This window comes from Enhydra lutris, unplaced genomic scaffold, assembly GCF_002288905.1.
Source record: "Enhydra lutris kenyoni isolate GAN:26980312 unplaced genomic scaffold, ASM228890v2 scaffoldscaffold17, whole genome shotgun sequence".
Taxonomy (NCBI): Eukaryota; Metazoa; Chordata; class Mammalia; order Carnivora; family Mustelidae; genus Enhydra; species Enhydra lutris.
Window position 1 is genome coordinate 23808971 of NW_019154101.1, and position 15811 is coordinate 23824781.

A 15811-nucleotide genomic window follows, 5' to 3' on the forward strand; every position below is an offset into this window, starting at 1 on the left:
CAGAGGGAGGGAGAGAATTACAAGGAGACTTCGTGCTGGGCACTGAGCCTGATTCAGGGCTCCATCTCACAACCTTGAGATCATGACCTGAGCCAAAACCAAGAGATGGCACTTAACCAACTGAGCCACCCAGGTGCTCCCCCCTTTTTTTTTTTTTTTTTTTTTTGCCTTTTGATTTGTGTCTGCCTGGTTATGAAGATGTTTTGTTAGAAATCACCCATGGTTACTGAGTTATATTTGTAGAAATGGGCCACCCCCCCCCCCCACACTGTGGTAAAAGGGGCATCCCAGAGTCCCAGCTTTTGTTTTCTTTGCATATCCCCTACCCCATTCCTGACCATCCCTCAGGTTCTCCACAGCTGCTCCCAGTGAAAGCAGACATTCATTCCTAAGAGTGAACTTAAGTTCAATGCCACTCATGTTCTCAGACTTCTTTCAATTGAATTATATTTCTCTCCTTCTGCTAGAATATCAGCAACCACAAGTGGGAGTAGCATTTGAGGGCAAGGGTTCTTCCTGTTGCCCCTGACATTCTCCCACACAGTTCTAATTTTGTAAAGTGATCTGCAAAATCCTTTAGTACACTCCACTTGTGTATGTGTGTTTACACAAGAAAACAAAAGTTTAGCTTAAATTTGTGAGGAACAGGGATGGGTAAAGCAATACAAAAGCACATCACCACTAATTACTATATATATATTTTTTAAATAGTGGAATTATGAAACAATCATCTTTTCTCATGGAACAGATGGGAGGTGGTATTTCCCAATTAAAAAAAAAAAAAAGCTTTTCTTTTTTGTCCACAATTAGACACAAGAACCCAAACCATAGAACCTTGCATAAATATCATGCTTTTGGCAATGTATGCATTCCTAAAAGCTTATATGAAAATTTTCTTTTCCAAGTTGAATTGTGTTCCAATCACCTTAAGATGTAGAAAACCCCTTCTGTAACATGACAAATCCTTCTATGAAATGAATAATTACCTACTAATTCATTTGAGTTTAATTTGGATTTTCATCAATCTGGCTTACTTAAGGCAGGATATATCTCTAAAAAGCAAAGAATATTTCTTCCCTTGCTAATCCTATACTAAAGACCATTTCTATCACGTGTCTTAGTTATTCTATGAAATAGCAAACTGCTGATGGCAGAGTGAAAAATTGCTCCTTGTGACTGGGAACCATCCATGTTCTCTGAGGCTATACATAGGGAACTTTGCAGGTGCAGTGCCTTTAAAAGAGCCGGGGGAGCTGTAGGCAGAGGGCCCTGGCATGGAATGTGAAAAGCAGGGCTCACCAAGCATCCGTGTTTTACCTACTTAGCTCATGGTTATAAATACTAAATCTAAATAATGTGTGAATCAATTTGCATTCCTCTATATTTCCCTTTACTTACACTGGAAGCAGAAATCTTGTCTGTTTCTTGCAATATATTTTTACAACAGGATTTGTAAGAATTCTTGTTATTGTACTAAAGGTATAAAACCTAGAGATTTATATTTATGACATAGGTTCCCTAGACTAAAGTTTGAAAACTTTCCATCAGTATAGCAAGAATCCTATATTCTAAACCAAAGTCAATAGACCAGGGAAAGTATTTGCTACAAACAAGACAAGGAGATAGTATTCTTACTATATTAAGATGTCTTCTATAGCAATAAGAAAGAATTAAAAAAAAGAGAGAGAGAGAATTCAATAAACCGGTTAAAAATGAGCAAAGATTCAGGGGTGCCTGGGTAGCTCAGTGGGTTAAAGCCTCTGCCTTCGGCTCGGGTCATGATCTCAGGGTCCTAGGATCGAGCCCCGCATCGGGCTCTCTGCTCAGCAGGGAGCCTGCTTCCCCCTCTCTCTCTGCCTGCCTCTCTGTGTATTTGTGATCTTTCTCTCTCTCTGTGTCAAATAAATAAATTAAAAAATCTTTAAAAAAAATGAGCAAAGATTCAAACGGGAAAAGAAAAGACAAAACTATCTAAAGAGATTCACACACTCATAATAAAAGAAGTACCAATTAAAACAATGAAAATACTCTTTTCAATTTGGCAAAACTTATAATTCATTCACTTAACAAATACCTGAATGCTTACTATGTCCAGGAACAAATGAAGAGGGTTGATAATACATAGTGTTGGTGAGGCTGTGGTTGAATTTTTATCATATCTGTTGGAGGGAAAGTAATCTGACATCACATTTTTGGAGGGAAATTTTTCAAGTTAATTGAAGTTGAAATTCGACTCGAAATTACACTTGTAGGAATTTAGCCTAGAGATGTGGTTGTATACCAGCGGGACTATTTCCTGTGTCCCAGCCATTCCACTGGGTGTTTTGCACTCTCACAACATCCAAAAAACGGAAGCATAAACATGTCACCAAGTGGGGCACCTGGGTGGCTCAGTGGGTTAAGCGTCTGCCTTTGGCTCAGGTCATGACCCCAGAGTCTGGGATTGAGCCACATGTTGGGCACTCTGCACGTTGGGCTCTCTACTCAGGGGAGAGCCTACTTCTCCCACTCCCTTTGCCTGCCACTCCCCCTGCTTGTGCTCTCTCTCTTTCTCTGTCAAATAAATATATAAATCTAAAAAAAAAAAAAAAAGACACCAGTAGTTAAATTTTCTTCTCAGAGTCACTCATCTGGCAAATGGGAATCAGTATGACATTAGAACCCCCAATCCTCCCTGACCTCCTTCGGCTCCTATTACCTACTCAGTGTTACTTATAAAAGAGAAATCTGGAAACAATATAATTACCCATTAATAGGGTATTAAACACCCCATTCAAGAAGTACCCTGTGTAGCCATAGAGGAAACATGCTAATAGAGAAAGAGCTATACTTTTTACTGTTAGTAAAATTTGGGAATAGTTCAGAACAGTTTACAAATGTTTCCCTTTGTGGGGTGGGGGAGACTAAGCTGTGTGCCCCACACATAAATCTGTATACACATATGCACCCCTCCACACACATATGTGGAAGTCATGTAAGAACACCTGAGAAACTCAACATCTGTGGAAGGAGATTCTGCATATCTTTTTCCCTAGTACCCATCCTAAAATAAATTTTACCCATTTATTTTAAAGCCTTACCCAATTCTTTCTGGGGGAATAATTTTTTCACATCTCTGAACACCTATAATAAGACATGAAACACAGAAGGAGGAAGAAGAGAAGGGGATTGGAAAACAAGGAGGATCAAGGGGGAAGGGTGCTGGAAAAATCAATTAAGAACTTATTTACAAGGCATTATGCTAATGATTCTACAGGCATTTTCTCACTTAATGCTTTTAAATATTCCAATCTGGTAATTACTATTGACCGCTCCATGTTTCCGGAAATGGAGCCTTAGTGAAATTAAGAAGTTCCCTACATCACATGACTAAGTACTGGATAGTTACGACTGGTGCAGCACAGTCTGATCTCAGGCACTAAGCAAACCAGCTCTCATTTTGCCCTGGTTCCTTGGCACTTATGATAGAGTTCATCTCTCTTATCAGATAGAACTTGAAGGAATTTGTCAGTGTTAGCCCTGTAGACTCAGGAGCCTGAATTCAGAGTGAGGTTGGCAAGACTGATTTGGTTACTTTCTGTAATTACTTCACTTCTGTCTCCGTCCCTGGTAGATGAAAAGAGGTTAATATGAGCCCCTAACTGATAAAGCTATTTTGAGAATTAAAATCTATGGCAATAGATATAAAACACTTACAACAGAATGTAGAATATAAAAAAAAATCCCAAGTTTTAGTTATTATCAGAAGTGCAAAAAAGCAAATGTGTCGTAAGTGTCCTTTTTTACCCATCGGATCTAACACTGAGATTCACATATAATAATTACCCATTTCACATTACCTGGATTTTAATCATTCAGTGCCATAGTTCAATAATTTCTTATTTGTTGTAATAGGAAATTACGGGTTGAACCATGAGGAATTTCAGTTTTATAAGATAAAATCAGTCAAATATTGGTAATTTCATCTGATTCAGCTTAATTTATAGGTTTTAATTATTTCAAGTTCTATTAAAAAGTATGAATTTATTAATACATTCAATAAACCCAAATACCTTCTGGATACTTTTGTAATGTATACATATATATACACTAATGCAACATAATTTCTCATAGAATATAAAAAATACTATATAACAGAAAATGATTTTTAAGTAAATCTGAAACCTGAAATTAATGTTTATGAATTTATTTTCCCTAATGCAGCATGCAATTGTCATGGGAAAGCTGAAGAATGCTACTATGATGAAAATGTTGCGAGAAGAAATCTGAGTTTAAATATACTTGGAAAGTACATTGGAGGGGGTGTGTGTATTAACTGCACTCAAAACACTGCTGGTATAAACTGTGAGACATGCATTGATGGTTTCTTCAGACCCAAAGGGGTAAAGTATACTTTTTCTTTCACAAAGTGTTATTTTTGGCCTTTTCATACAGAAATGTATTATATAGAAAAATAATTTTGAAAGCTTCTCTAAACAGTTTGACTGCAAATCTGAGAGGTGACTAGGAATGTTTCAGAATGGAAACTGGATAAATCTTTGAGGATGTGGTATAAAACTTTTCCATCTCTCTAGAAAGTTCTGTTGTGCCCCATTCCTGTCAATCCTCACCCCTTGGCAAACTGATTTTTAGAACGTTAAATTAGTTTTGCCTCTTAGTGAATTTCATGAAAATGAAATCATAAAATGAATACAATTTTGTTTTCCTTCTTTCACTCAGTATAACATTTAAAGAGTTATCCATAGTGGTTGCATCTGTAGTTCTTTTTTTTTTAAAAAATAGTACTGAGTATATTATTCATTTGCATGAATGTACTGCAATTTTTAATCTATTCTGTTGGTAGGTATTTGTGTCATTTTCAGTTTCTGGCTAGCTCCTATAAAACACTGCTTATATTAAATAAAATAGGACCACAGAAAGACATATTTTATGTAAGCGTGTTTATGGTCAAGTGTTATTTACCTTGCTTGCATAAGTATCTAGGGATAGAATACTTGTTTTATAGGATATTAATATATCCTTATATGACTTTATAAGAAACTGCCAACATTTTGCCAAATTAGTAAAAGTATTTTACCTATTCACCAAAAATGTGTGAGTTCCAGTTCTTCCATATAATTTCTAATATTTGGTATTGGACTGTCTTTTTTATTAGCAATTCTAGTGGGTATTGCATGTGTGGCAAGTTGGTATTTGGCAATCGTTAAGTCATTCCCATTAATGCTTGGTGCTACCACAGATCTATTATAATCTTACAGCTCATCCCATTTTGCGTGTAATTTCCTATTAAGTGCTTATTGTCTATTCCTATATCTTGTGAACTTTCCCTTCAAGCCAAAGTATTTTTTTTTTAATTCCAGAAACATTATAATTTTAGCTTTCAGATCTATGCCCCATCTCAAGTAGATCTTTGGATGTGGTATGAAACAGTGATTGAGATCTACATGGTTAATGTTGTTCCAGAACCATTTTTTAAGTTCTTCGTTTTCCTCTTTCTTCCTTTCTCTCTCTTTCTTTTCCTCCTTCCTTCCTTCCCTCTCTCTCTCTCCTTCTCCATTTCTTTCTTTCTCTCTTTTTTTCTTCTTTCTTTCTTTCTGAGATAGAACAAGCAGGGGAAGAAGCAGGCTTTCATTGGGCTAAGAGACCACTGCAGGACTCTATTCCAGGGTCCTGGGATCATGATCTGAGTTGAAGGCAGACATTTAACCCACTGAGCCACCCAGGCATCCCCCCGCCTTTTTTTTTTTTAAGATTTTATTTACTTAGTCATTTATTTATTTATTTAAGATTTTATTTTTATTTATTTGTTTATTTTAAAAGATTTTATATTCTTTTTCTCCTTTAAATTGCTTTGAGGCAGGGCACCTGTGCTCGCTTGCTCTCTCAAATAAGTAAAATCTTGAGAAATAAATAAATAGTTTTGAGGCATTTGTTGCAAATCATGTGGTTTGATCATGTGGGTCAGTTTCTGGAACCCTAGATCTGTCCCATGGATTTGTTTGTCCATCCTTGGATTAATAGCATGGTATCCTGACTGGTTTACCTTGAGTAAGTCTTGAATTCAGAAACATAAATACACTAACTTTAGTCTTCCTTTTGAAGATTGTTTTGGGTCACAATTTCTCTTTATATTCCTGTACAAATCAATGACAGAAATATTAGTTGAGACTCTTGTATAGAACCTAAATTCAAGTATGGAGAGAACTAACACTAATATTGAGTCTTGTAATTAATGAACATAGTATGTCTCTCCTATTATTTATATGTCCTTTAAATATTCATAGCAGTGTTTTTAGTATAGAGATCTTGCATGTCTTTTGTTAGTTCTCAGTGTATTTATTATAAAAAATAATTTTAAAATTGTTTAATGTTATTATTATCAAGATTTTCAAATATTGATGTTATATCCCATACCTAAGTTCCTTTATTTGTCCTAGTGGCTTTAAGCTAGATTATTTAGAGGCTTGCTTTACACTGTGGTAGGACAGATTAACAGTAAACTCAAGGTGGTTGTCTAATCTTGGCTAACTTGGTAGACAACTCCAATCTCTGTTTACTTTATGGTATACAGACTGGAAAACTCTACTTCATCATTGAGCTTTCCAGCTGTTACTTTTCACTGGATTCTTTGGAGTCTACTGAACGGATGTAATATTAAGGGATCAGTTAAGCATTTGAAGGGTGTTGATATGCGGATTCTGGTGCTCCCCATCTCTGAACATAGATCTCAACTAGTTTATTTTTTTTTCAAACTCAAATTTGTCTAGGTTCTGCCTGCTTTTGATTAATATTCCAGGCCCTTAAATATTTTACTTTCATATTTTATCCAGAATTACTAATTGTTATCTGAGAGTAAATTAGACCATACAAGACACTGCCATGATCAAACCTGGAGACTTCATATTTTTATTACAAGAAATTAAGTGAATTGGAGCCTAGATTATGGTGTTTTAATACTTATAAAAATAATTATGCTACACTATATGTTAAAAATTCAAATCACTCAAGTGCCAAATATTTGGGTAGAAGTCCATTTCATTTATTTTTTAAGTTTTATTTATTTATTTGAGAGAAAGATAGAGCTCCTGAGCAGGAGGGGCAGAGGGAATGTGAGAGAAGCAGACTCCCCACTGAGCATGGAGCCAACACAAGACTGATGAGATCATGACCTGACCTGAAATCAAGAGTTGGACATTGAACAGACTGTGCCTCCCAAGAGCCTCAAAAGTCCATTTCATTTTTAAAGATAAAAAAAGAAAAATTTTTTGCATTGAGGTTTTCAGATAAATAACATCTCTATAATATTTTTAAAGTTATTGTTCTGAAATTTGATTTAAGATTTACTTACTAAATCCATATACTTAATAGTTAAATCAAATATACATAATGCATTATTTATTTTGAGTAATCTAAATTATTTTAATTGTTATTTTAATAAATATTTAATAAAATTATTTTAATAAATTTAAAAATCATGTGCAAAGTTGATATATTTATAGGATCTCATGTTAGAAAGTTTCCTGGTCAGCAATCTGGCAAGTTTCCCCAATTACCACAAAGAGAGATAATGAATTAGGGGACTTTGATTTACCCAAGCTTATCATTGGAATCATAAATCATCTTTATTACAGCCAAGATCTCATTTAAAAGAATTTTTTTTCTTTAACCCACAGGGGTTTTTTTTTTTTTTCATTTTTTGTTTTCATGTCTTAGTGTTTTGTTTTATTTTTTTCTAGTGGGAGAGTCCTTCTGCCATCCCTACTCTGAAACTGTTACTCATACTTCAAGCTTCAGTCTAAATGTCACTTCTGTGAAACATTGTTGACTTCATTGTGTTGTGTTATTGTGCCCTAATGCTCTGTTTATATGTCTGTTTTATCACTTGGCATATTCTACTTAATCTGTGTCTTCCAAGCTTGTTATTCCTGTATGCTTGTTTAAAGCAGACACCAGGCATTACCTATCTGTGCTTTGTACAGTTCTTACTTCATAATGGGGAATGAATAAATGTATCTTTAAAATGTTGATTTTAAAACTGATCTGTGAATTTAGTTGATTGCTATTCTATCAGAAATGTAAATAACTCTAGTTATAACACTTTGATTTATATTAGTAAACAAGTTTCCATTTCTAAATTAAGCATAGATATACACATATGTCTGGCTATGTTTTTTGGGGAAAGTGTATATATTTATGTGAATAGATTTATTTATATGGAGAGAGAGACAGAGAGAGAGCATGTGCACAGTATTTAGGTATACCCTAGGCAAATGCTTTTTTTTTTTCTTCTTATGCTATTGCATCTAGAAACCAAGTGTTGTAATTACAGCATATTTTCAGTCTAGGTTTGTTTAATTAAGATATTTTAACATTAAAATTAGTTATATTGAGTAATAAATCTGAGGAATCTTATCAGAACCTTTATTTGTTATTCCTTTTAATTTTAGCTTAAGAATGTTACTATAGTTTTTACTGATATCCTCATATCACAAGGAAGTAGAGAAATTAAATGAGGCCATGTAGTCAGCACCCACACTGAGATGCGAGCTCACATTTTCCTAATTGTGGAGACGCTACATTGTGTGCCCTTGGCTGATGCTCCCTCTCTAGGAAGCCAAATGGTTAATTTGCCTACTTAATATTATCTTTTTTTCAGCACCAAATATAAATTTCTATTTAGTCAGTCACATCATAATCAACATGAACAAACTTCCTAAAAAGTAAATTTGGGGAAATTACGAATTTTGAACTATGGTTTAAGAAAAGAAAAACATAGAGAAAAAACAATCAGAAGGATTTTATTAAGGAATATATATATTAGAGACTATCAAGAATTTTTTTTGTTTATTATAATGATACCATGATTATACAAAAAGGTTGCATCCTGAAATGTCTAAGGATTAAAGTACTCTATCTGCAGTTTTCTTTAAACTTCAGCAAAGAATGAAAAATCATGGAACTCATATGGCCGAATCTTGATAATTCCTGATTATAGGTAGCAAATAAATACAAGTGTATTTTACTACCTGTTTTAGGTTTGTGGCTCTATTTAGAAGAAGGGATTTTAGAAATTGCAAATATATATTGAAGATAATTTCCTATACTGTTTTCTCCATATAATTTATTATTATGTATTATTAAATTTATTTTGTCCTTAAAATTTGCTAAATTAAAAAATACTTATGTTTTTATTACATTTGACTAAGAGCCCTTTAATATTCTTGTTAGGTATCTCCAAATTATCCAAGACCATGCCAGCCATGCCATTGTGATCCAATTGGTTCCTTAAATGAAGTCTGTGTGAAGGATGAAAAACATGCTCGACGAGGTAAGAGCAAGAACAAAGAACTGTTGTTCTGATAAAAGGACAATAAAAAGCCAGATATGATTATTTTTAGGGTAATATTTTATAATAAATTTTACTTAATAATTTTATTCTCGTATCTATCAATGTTCCCTCCAGGAAGCAGTTTTTTATTCATGTCAATAATTATTTTCCTGTAAATTAATTACAACTAATTAATTATGCTTTAAAAGCAAAAAGAGTTGAATAATTTATTTTGCATTATAAGCATATGTGTGTATATTCATATATACATATTTATATAGCTATGCCTGTCTATCTTCTGGTTAATCAGAAATCTGTGATGTATGTAATTTTTTAGTGTCTTGTTATTTATTGAATTGTTTATTGTAGTTTCTGTGGTTTCTAGTGTGCAAAGACAGCATTCACTGAGGGATGTGTGTGTTGTAGGGGGAGGAGAGAACAGACTTCATACACTGAGATGTAGTACAGAAAGCAAAATGTGTACATTAAGAACTAAAAATAGGTAGTTGTCATAAGTTAATGAAGGGAAAGAAGCTGATAGAAATTTAAGCCAAATACTTTCTTTGAGGATTGAACTCATGATGAAGTCCAAACATTGAAGAATCAAATGCCAAAATAACTCCTTGATAAAAAATGTCAAGGAGCTATGTCCAAGAGAGTTGCTTGCCAAAGTTAAGTAGAACATTAGGACATATCTGAAACAGTTTTTTTATATCGCTAAGAGTGGATTCTTCTCTTGGGAAAAACTAAAATAAATCGTGGTTACAATATAGCGTTTTTCCTCCAATGGCTTTCAAGTTAAAACACTGGCAATGTTTCTTTGGCATGGTGTAGCTTACCTGCTTTCTTTATAAAATGATAAGATTATCAACCTAAGCCCTATAGTCTTAAATCTTAAAAGATTAAAACCCTGATTATTTTAAATCTCAAATGGTGAATTATTGAGGTCGTTTTTCATTTTATAGCTTCTTATCTTTTTGTAGTAACAACTAAATCATGTTGTTTTCAGTAATGTCTTTTAACTTTTTTCTGTACTTATTTTTTTTTTACTTTTTTTACTTTGTAAAGAAGTATATTATTTTTGAAAAACTGATAAAATATTGAAAGGTAGAAAAATAAGCATACAGTGCAGTGGTAATTCATTATAAATACTCTTATTAACATGTTTTGCTAACTTCACATGAGTTTTTCCCCAAACTATTGTTTTTCTGAAATCTGGTTTTAACACCATTTAACATCATTATGTGGACATACCATAATTTATTTACCCACTCAACTTTATATAGCCATTGAGATTGTTTCTAATTTTGTTTATTGTAACCAATGTTTTAGTGAGGATATTTGTGTATAAATATTTTTCAATTATTATAAAAACCATACATAGTAAAAACAAATTTTAACAATAGGGAAGAGAATAAAATAAATAGCAATAGTATCCTCTTCAATTTGTTCATCCCCCAATCTCATTTTCAAATTTAACCACATTGAGCCATTTCTTCTATTAAGTTCTGGAAAAACACATCTTCCAGACAATATCTAAATAATATTCTTAGTACTTTAATCACCATTAAGTATTGCCCACTGACTCTCCATCTTAAAAAGAAATGTTTCATTCATTCATTCATTCATTCATTCATTCCTTTTCTCCACTATTTAGTCATTTTTCTTAAGTATGGTATATTTATCATGTTAAATAAAAAGTTTAAGTTATGATTTTATGATCCACTAAATTTAGACTCCTCTTTTGAGGTCCTACCATGTGTAAGTCCCTATACTCTCCACTGGTCTTCCAACTCACTTGACAATGTCTGCCAATTGCATCTTTATCTTTTCAAAAATTGTAGTTATATTTAATTTGAGACCTAATTCTTCTAATTTTAAAATTGAAATGTAAGAATCAAAATTTATAATTAGATATATATTACTCAATATAGACCTGGGTTACCAAATTAGACACATTTCCCATGAAACATTTTTATCTTCATGTTTATCTTGATGATTTCTTAGGAAAGAGCCTGTCTAAGTTTCAGTGTAATGCTTTGGACTTCTTAGTATGAGTAACCAGATAGTGGGAAATGGTATTTTATGACATTGACTTGATTACTAAAAAACTGATTACTTTGGTATAAGGTGATTTTCCCCCCAAAGATTTGTAAGAGTGCTTTAAATATGAAAAACAACTCTATGTTAAATTTGTTATAAACATTCCAGATTTTGTGTTTCACTATTGTTAAGATTATTTTATAAATGAAACTTTAAAATGTTTTGTATAATCACCTATTATAACTTAAAGAACTTTAGCTATAAGACATTATGCCAAGATTATTATGTTTTAATATTTTAATAGAATTTTTGATATGCCTTTAGAATTCTAAAACTCTCATCTATCCCAAGATCAGACAAATGTATTCATTTTCTTAATTCTTATTATTTCACTTTTTTATACTTAGTTCCTTAATCAGTATGGAATTTATTTAGTGTATTTTATAAAGAAAGTTTCTAGCTATATTTTGTTTTTCCAGTAGTCTCTTTTAAATCGATCTATATTTAATATAATTTTTTTCATTAAACATATTAAGTATATTTATTTTATATTCTGTATCTTTTAGCAGTGTTCTCTGTTACCTAGATAAACCTAATCCTGGGGGCTGATTTTTCTGCTAATTTATTCATTGGGGCCCTATTTTCTTGTGTGTTTGATGATTTTGTGTGTGTGTTTGTGAGTACACACACATGCACTTACTTGTGCATGTTTGTGTAAAGTTTCTAGTTTATCCTTTCAGGATCCTTGAGTTTGTATAATCTCTGATACGATCTTCTAACTTGAGTAGTACCTACAACTTTTCTTTCGTTCCATAAAGCCATGCTCAGTTAATCTGTCAGTCAGCTCCAGGAAAGGATACTGGTTAAGAGATAGCTTATTTCTTTAGAATCTCCTCTCTCTCTCTCTCTCTTTTAAATTTTGTAGTTTCTGATTTTCAAGGAGTTTCCTTATTTTCAATCAGCACAGCCATTCTGTCTGTCTGTCTATCTCTCTTTCTGTCTGTAACTTTATCCTGTGTTGTCAATGTTCTGAACAAGAGGGGATGTTTGGGCATCTAGTTCACAATATTACAATGTTACAACATATAGGATTTTTACAAATGTTAAGATAGACATGGTCATTTTATGGAATACATCTACACTCAGTCTTAATGGGGATTTTAACATGAGAAGTAAATGTTAATTTCTTGGAATGCTTTTCAGCCTTTATTGAAATTACTAGATTTCTTTTTCATTTGATTTATGAATATAATATGTTAAAATATATTATTAATATGAAACAATATTTAAATTAACAGAATAAAATCTTCTTGGTCCTTATGGAAAATCCTTTTAATGTATTTTAGGATTCAGTTTGGTATTTATTTTATTTAGGATTTGTTCATCTGAATTCATATGTAAATTGGTTTTGTCTATGACATCTGCTAGCTGTGCTATCTTGGCAAACAAATTAATTTCTCTGTGCCTTAGTTTTCTGATCTGTAAAATGGGAAACATTATAGTACTTATCTCATTTTGAGGTTTTGAGTATTAACTAAATTAACCCATGTATTGTATATAGTGCTAAGCATGATACCTCGAATAAAGTGAATGTCATTTAATTATAAGCTGTTATTAGGTTTATTTAGGGCTACCTTAGTTAGATTTTGATACTAAGTTTTACTAGCTTCATAAACTAAATTACATAGCCCTCCATGTTTTAGATACTCCGTTACAGTTTCAAACTTTGAAAACACTGTAAAAACTGCTACTAAAATACTTTTATGATAATCTTTGACCATTTGTCCTCTTTTCATATCTATGATTATTTTTAAGTTCTCTTTTACCTTATTTTCTTTATTTTTCAAATCTTCCTTTTTTCCTGTGGTATTCATTTGTTTTTTCTCTTTTTTTCTTATAATTACATGGATTAAATTTTAATTTATTCACATTTTTAATGTATTTAACCTTTGGTTACTGTTTTTTTCTATATCTCATAAACACTAAGTTCTTTTCTCACTGCTGTTATATATATACTTAGAAAACTATTTAATCACAATTGAAGTCTTTATTTCTCTTTCACTCAAGAGTTAAAAGGGGAAATATTATTCATTTTTAGAGTGGTAGAATTTTGTATAAGACTTTATTATCATGGCTGATATTTCATATTACCTCAATCCTAATTTATAATGACTTTTATTACAAATACAGAAATAGTAATTTATGTTAAGAAAAGTAGACATAGATTACTTCTGCTTTGAGAAATTGAGCATTTTTGTAGATTAATGAACTACAATAATTATATATATACAGTATAATGTGTAATTCAACAATAGTAGATGATTCATGTTTTTCTATGTCTTTTTTTTCTAATTCATCTATAAATATTAGAAAGGAGTAGGTTAATGTCATTCTCAGCCACTGATTTTTGGCCACTTTCTCTTTGAGCCCTCAAATCTTTTGTTGTCTATCTATATATTTTTGTACTTAAAATTAGTGTTCTTATGGAGTGTGAATATAATATCTTAAGTCATGTTTTTTATTTTATTGTCATCATTGTAAAATGAGGGCTTGTCCAAATGAATCTATTTTTTTAAAGATTTTATGTATTTATTTGAGAGAAAGAGAGAGCACTAGCACAGGGTTGAAGGGGAGAGGGGCAGAGGGAGAAGGAGAAGCAGACACCCCACTTAGCAGGGATCCTGCCCTGGGGCTCAATACCATGTCCCTGGGATCATGACCCCAGTCAAAGGAAGACAGTTAACCTACTGAGCCACCCAGGAGCCCCTTAGTGAATCTGTTTTCATTGGATTCTACTTTGCTCATTACTAATATTACAACTCTATATGCTCTCCTAATGTAGATTTACATTCCTTTCTTTTAAAACTTTCTTACCATTTTGCATATCTCTTCTAAACATTATACACACATAGTTTTTTTGTTTTTTATTTAAATTATTTTTATTAACATACAATGTATTATTTGTCCCAGGGATACAGGTCTGTGAATCATCAGGCTTACACATTTCACAGCCCTCACCATATTACACACCATTCCCAATGTCTATAACCTAACTACCCTCTCCCTATCCCTCCACCCCCAGCAACCCTCAGTTTATTTTGTGAGATTAAGAGTCTCTTATGGTTTGTCTCCCTCCTGATCCCATCTTATTTCATTTTTTTCCTTCCTACTCCCCATCAACCCCGCCCTGCTTCTCAAATTCCTCATGTCAGAGAGATCATATGATAATTGTTTTTCTCTGATTGACTTATTTCGCTCAGCATAATACCCTCTACTTCCATCCACATCATTGCAAATGACAAGATTTCATTTCATTTGATGGCTGCATAGTATTCCATTGTATATATATACCACATCTTCTTTATCCATTCATCTGTTGATGGACATCTAGGTTCTTTCCATAGTTTGACATCAAGGTTCTTTCCATAGTTTCCATAGTTGTGGACATTGCTGCTATGAACAATTGGGTGCATGTGCCCTTCAGATCACTACATTTGTATCTTTAGGGTAAATACCCAGTATTGCAAAGGCTGTGTTGTAGGGTATCTTTATCTTCAAATTTTGAGGAACTTCCATGCTGTTTTCGAGAGTGGCTGCACCAACTTACATTCCCACCAACAGCGTAGAAGGGTTCCTCTTTCTCCCCATCCTCTCCAACATCTGTCATTTCCTGACTTGTTAAAATTTTAGCCATTCTGATTGGTGTGAAGTGGAATCTCATTGTGGTTTTGATTTGTATTTTTCTGATGCCGAGTGATGTGGAGCACTTTTTCATATGTCTGTTACCCATCTGGATGTCTTCTTTGCAGAAAAGTCTGTTCATGTCCTTTGCCCATTTCTTGATTGGATTATTTGTTCTTTGGGTGTTGAGTTTGATAAGTTCTTTCTAGATTTTGAATACTCAGCCTTTATCTGATATGTCATTTGCTAATATCTTCTTCTATTCTGTCAGTTATCTTTTGCTTTTGTTGACTGTTTCCTTTGCTTTGCAAAAGCTTTTGATCTTGATGAAGTCCCAGTAGTTCATTTTTGACCTTGCTTCTCTTGCCTTTGGCGATGTGTCTAGGAAGAAGTTGCTGCAGCTGAGGTAGAAGAGGTTGCTGCCTGTATTCTCCTCAAAGATTTTGATGGATTCCTATCTCACATTGAGGTCTTTCATCCATTTTGAGTCCATTTTTGTGTGTGGTGTAAGGAAATGGTCCAGTTTCATTCTTTTTCATGTGGCTGTCCAATTTTCCCAACACCATTTGTTGAAGAGACTGTCTTTTTTCCATTGGACATTCTTTCCTGCTTTGTCGAAGATTAGTTGACCATAGAGTTGAGGGTCTATTTCTGGGCACTCTATTCTGTTCCACTAATCTATGTGTCTGTTTTTGTGCCAGTACCATGCTGTCTTGATGATGACGGCTTTGTAACAGAGCTTAAAGTCTAGAATTGTGA

At 33.1% G+C, this 15811-nt stretch overlaps 1 protein-coding gene across 1 annotated transcript in view; it reads left to right on the forward strand.

Annotated features, from left to right (window-relative positions):
- The window catches only part of LOC111147662 (laminin subunit alpha 2), a 502086-nt gene that overhangs the window by 104683 nt on the left and 381592 nt on the right, over window positions 1-15811 (forward strand). The window contains exons 7-8 of the mRNA XM_022503866.1: window positions 4204-4382; window positions 9229-9328. Coding sequence (XP_022359574.1) covers window positions 4204-4382; window positions 9229-9328 — 279 coding nt within the window. The remainder of the gene's footprint in view (window positions 1-4203; window positions 4383-9228; window positions 9329-15811) is intronic.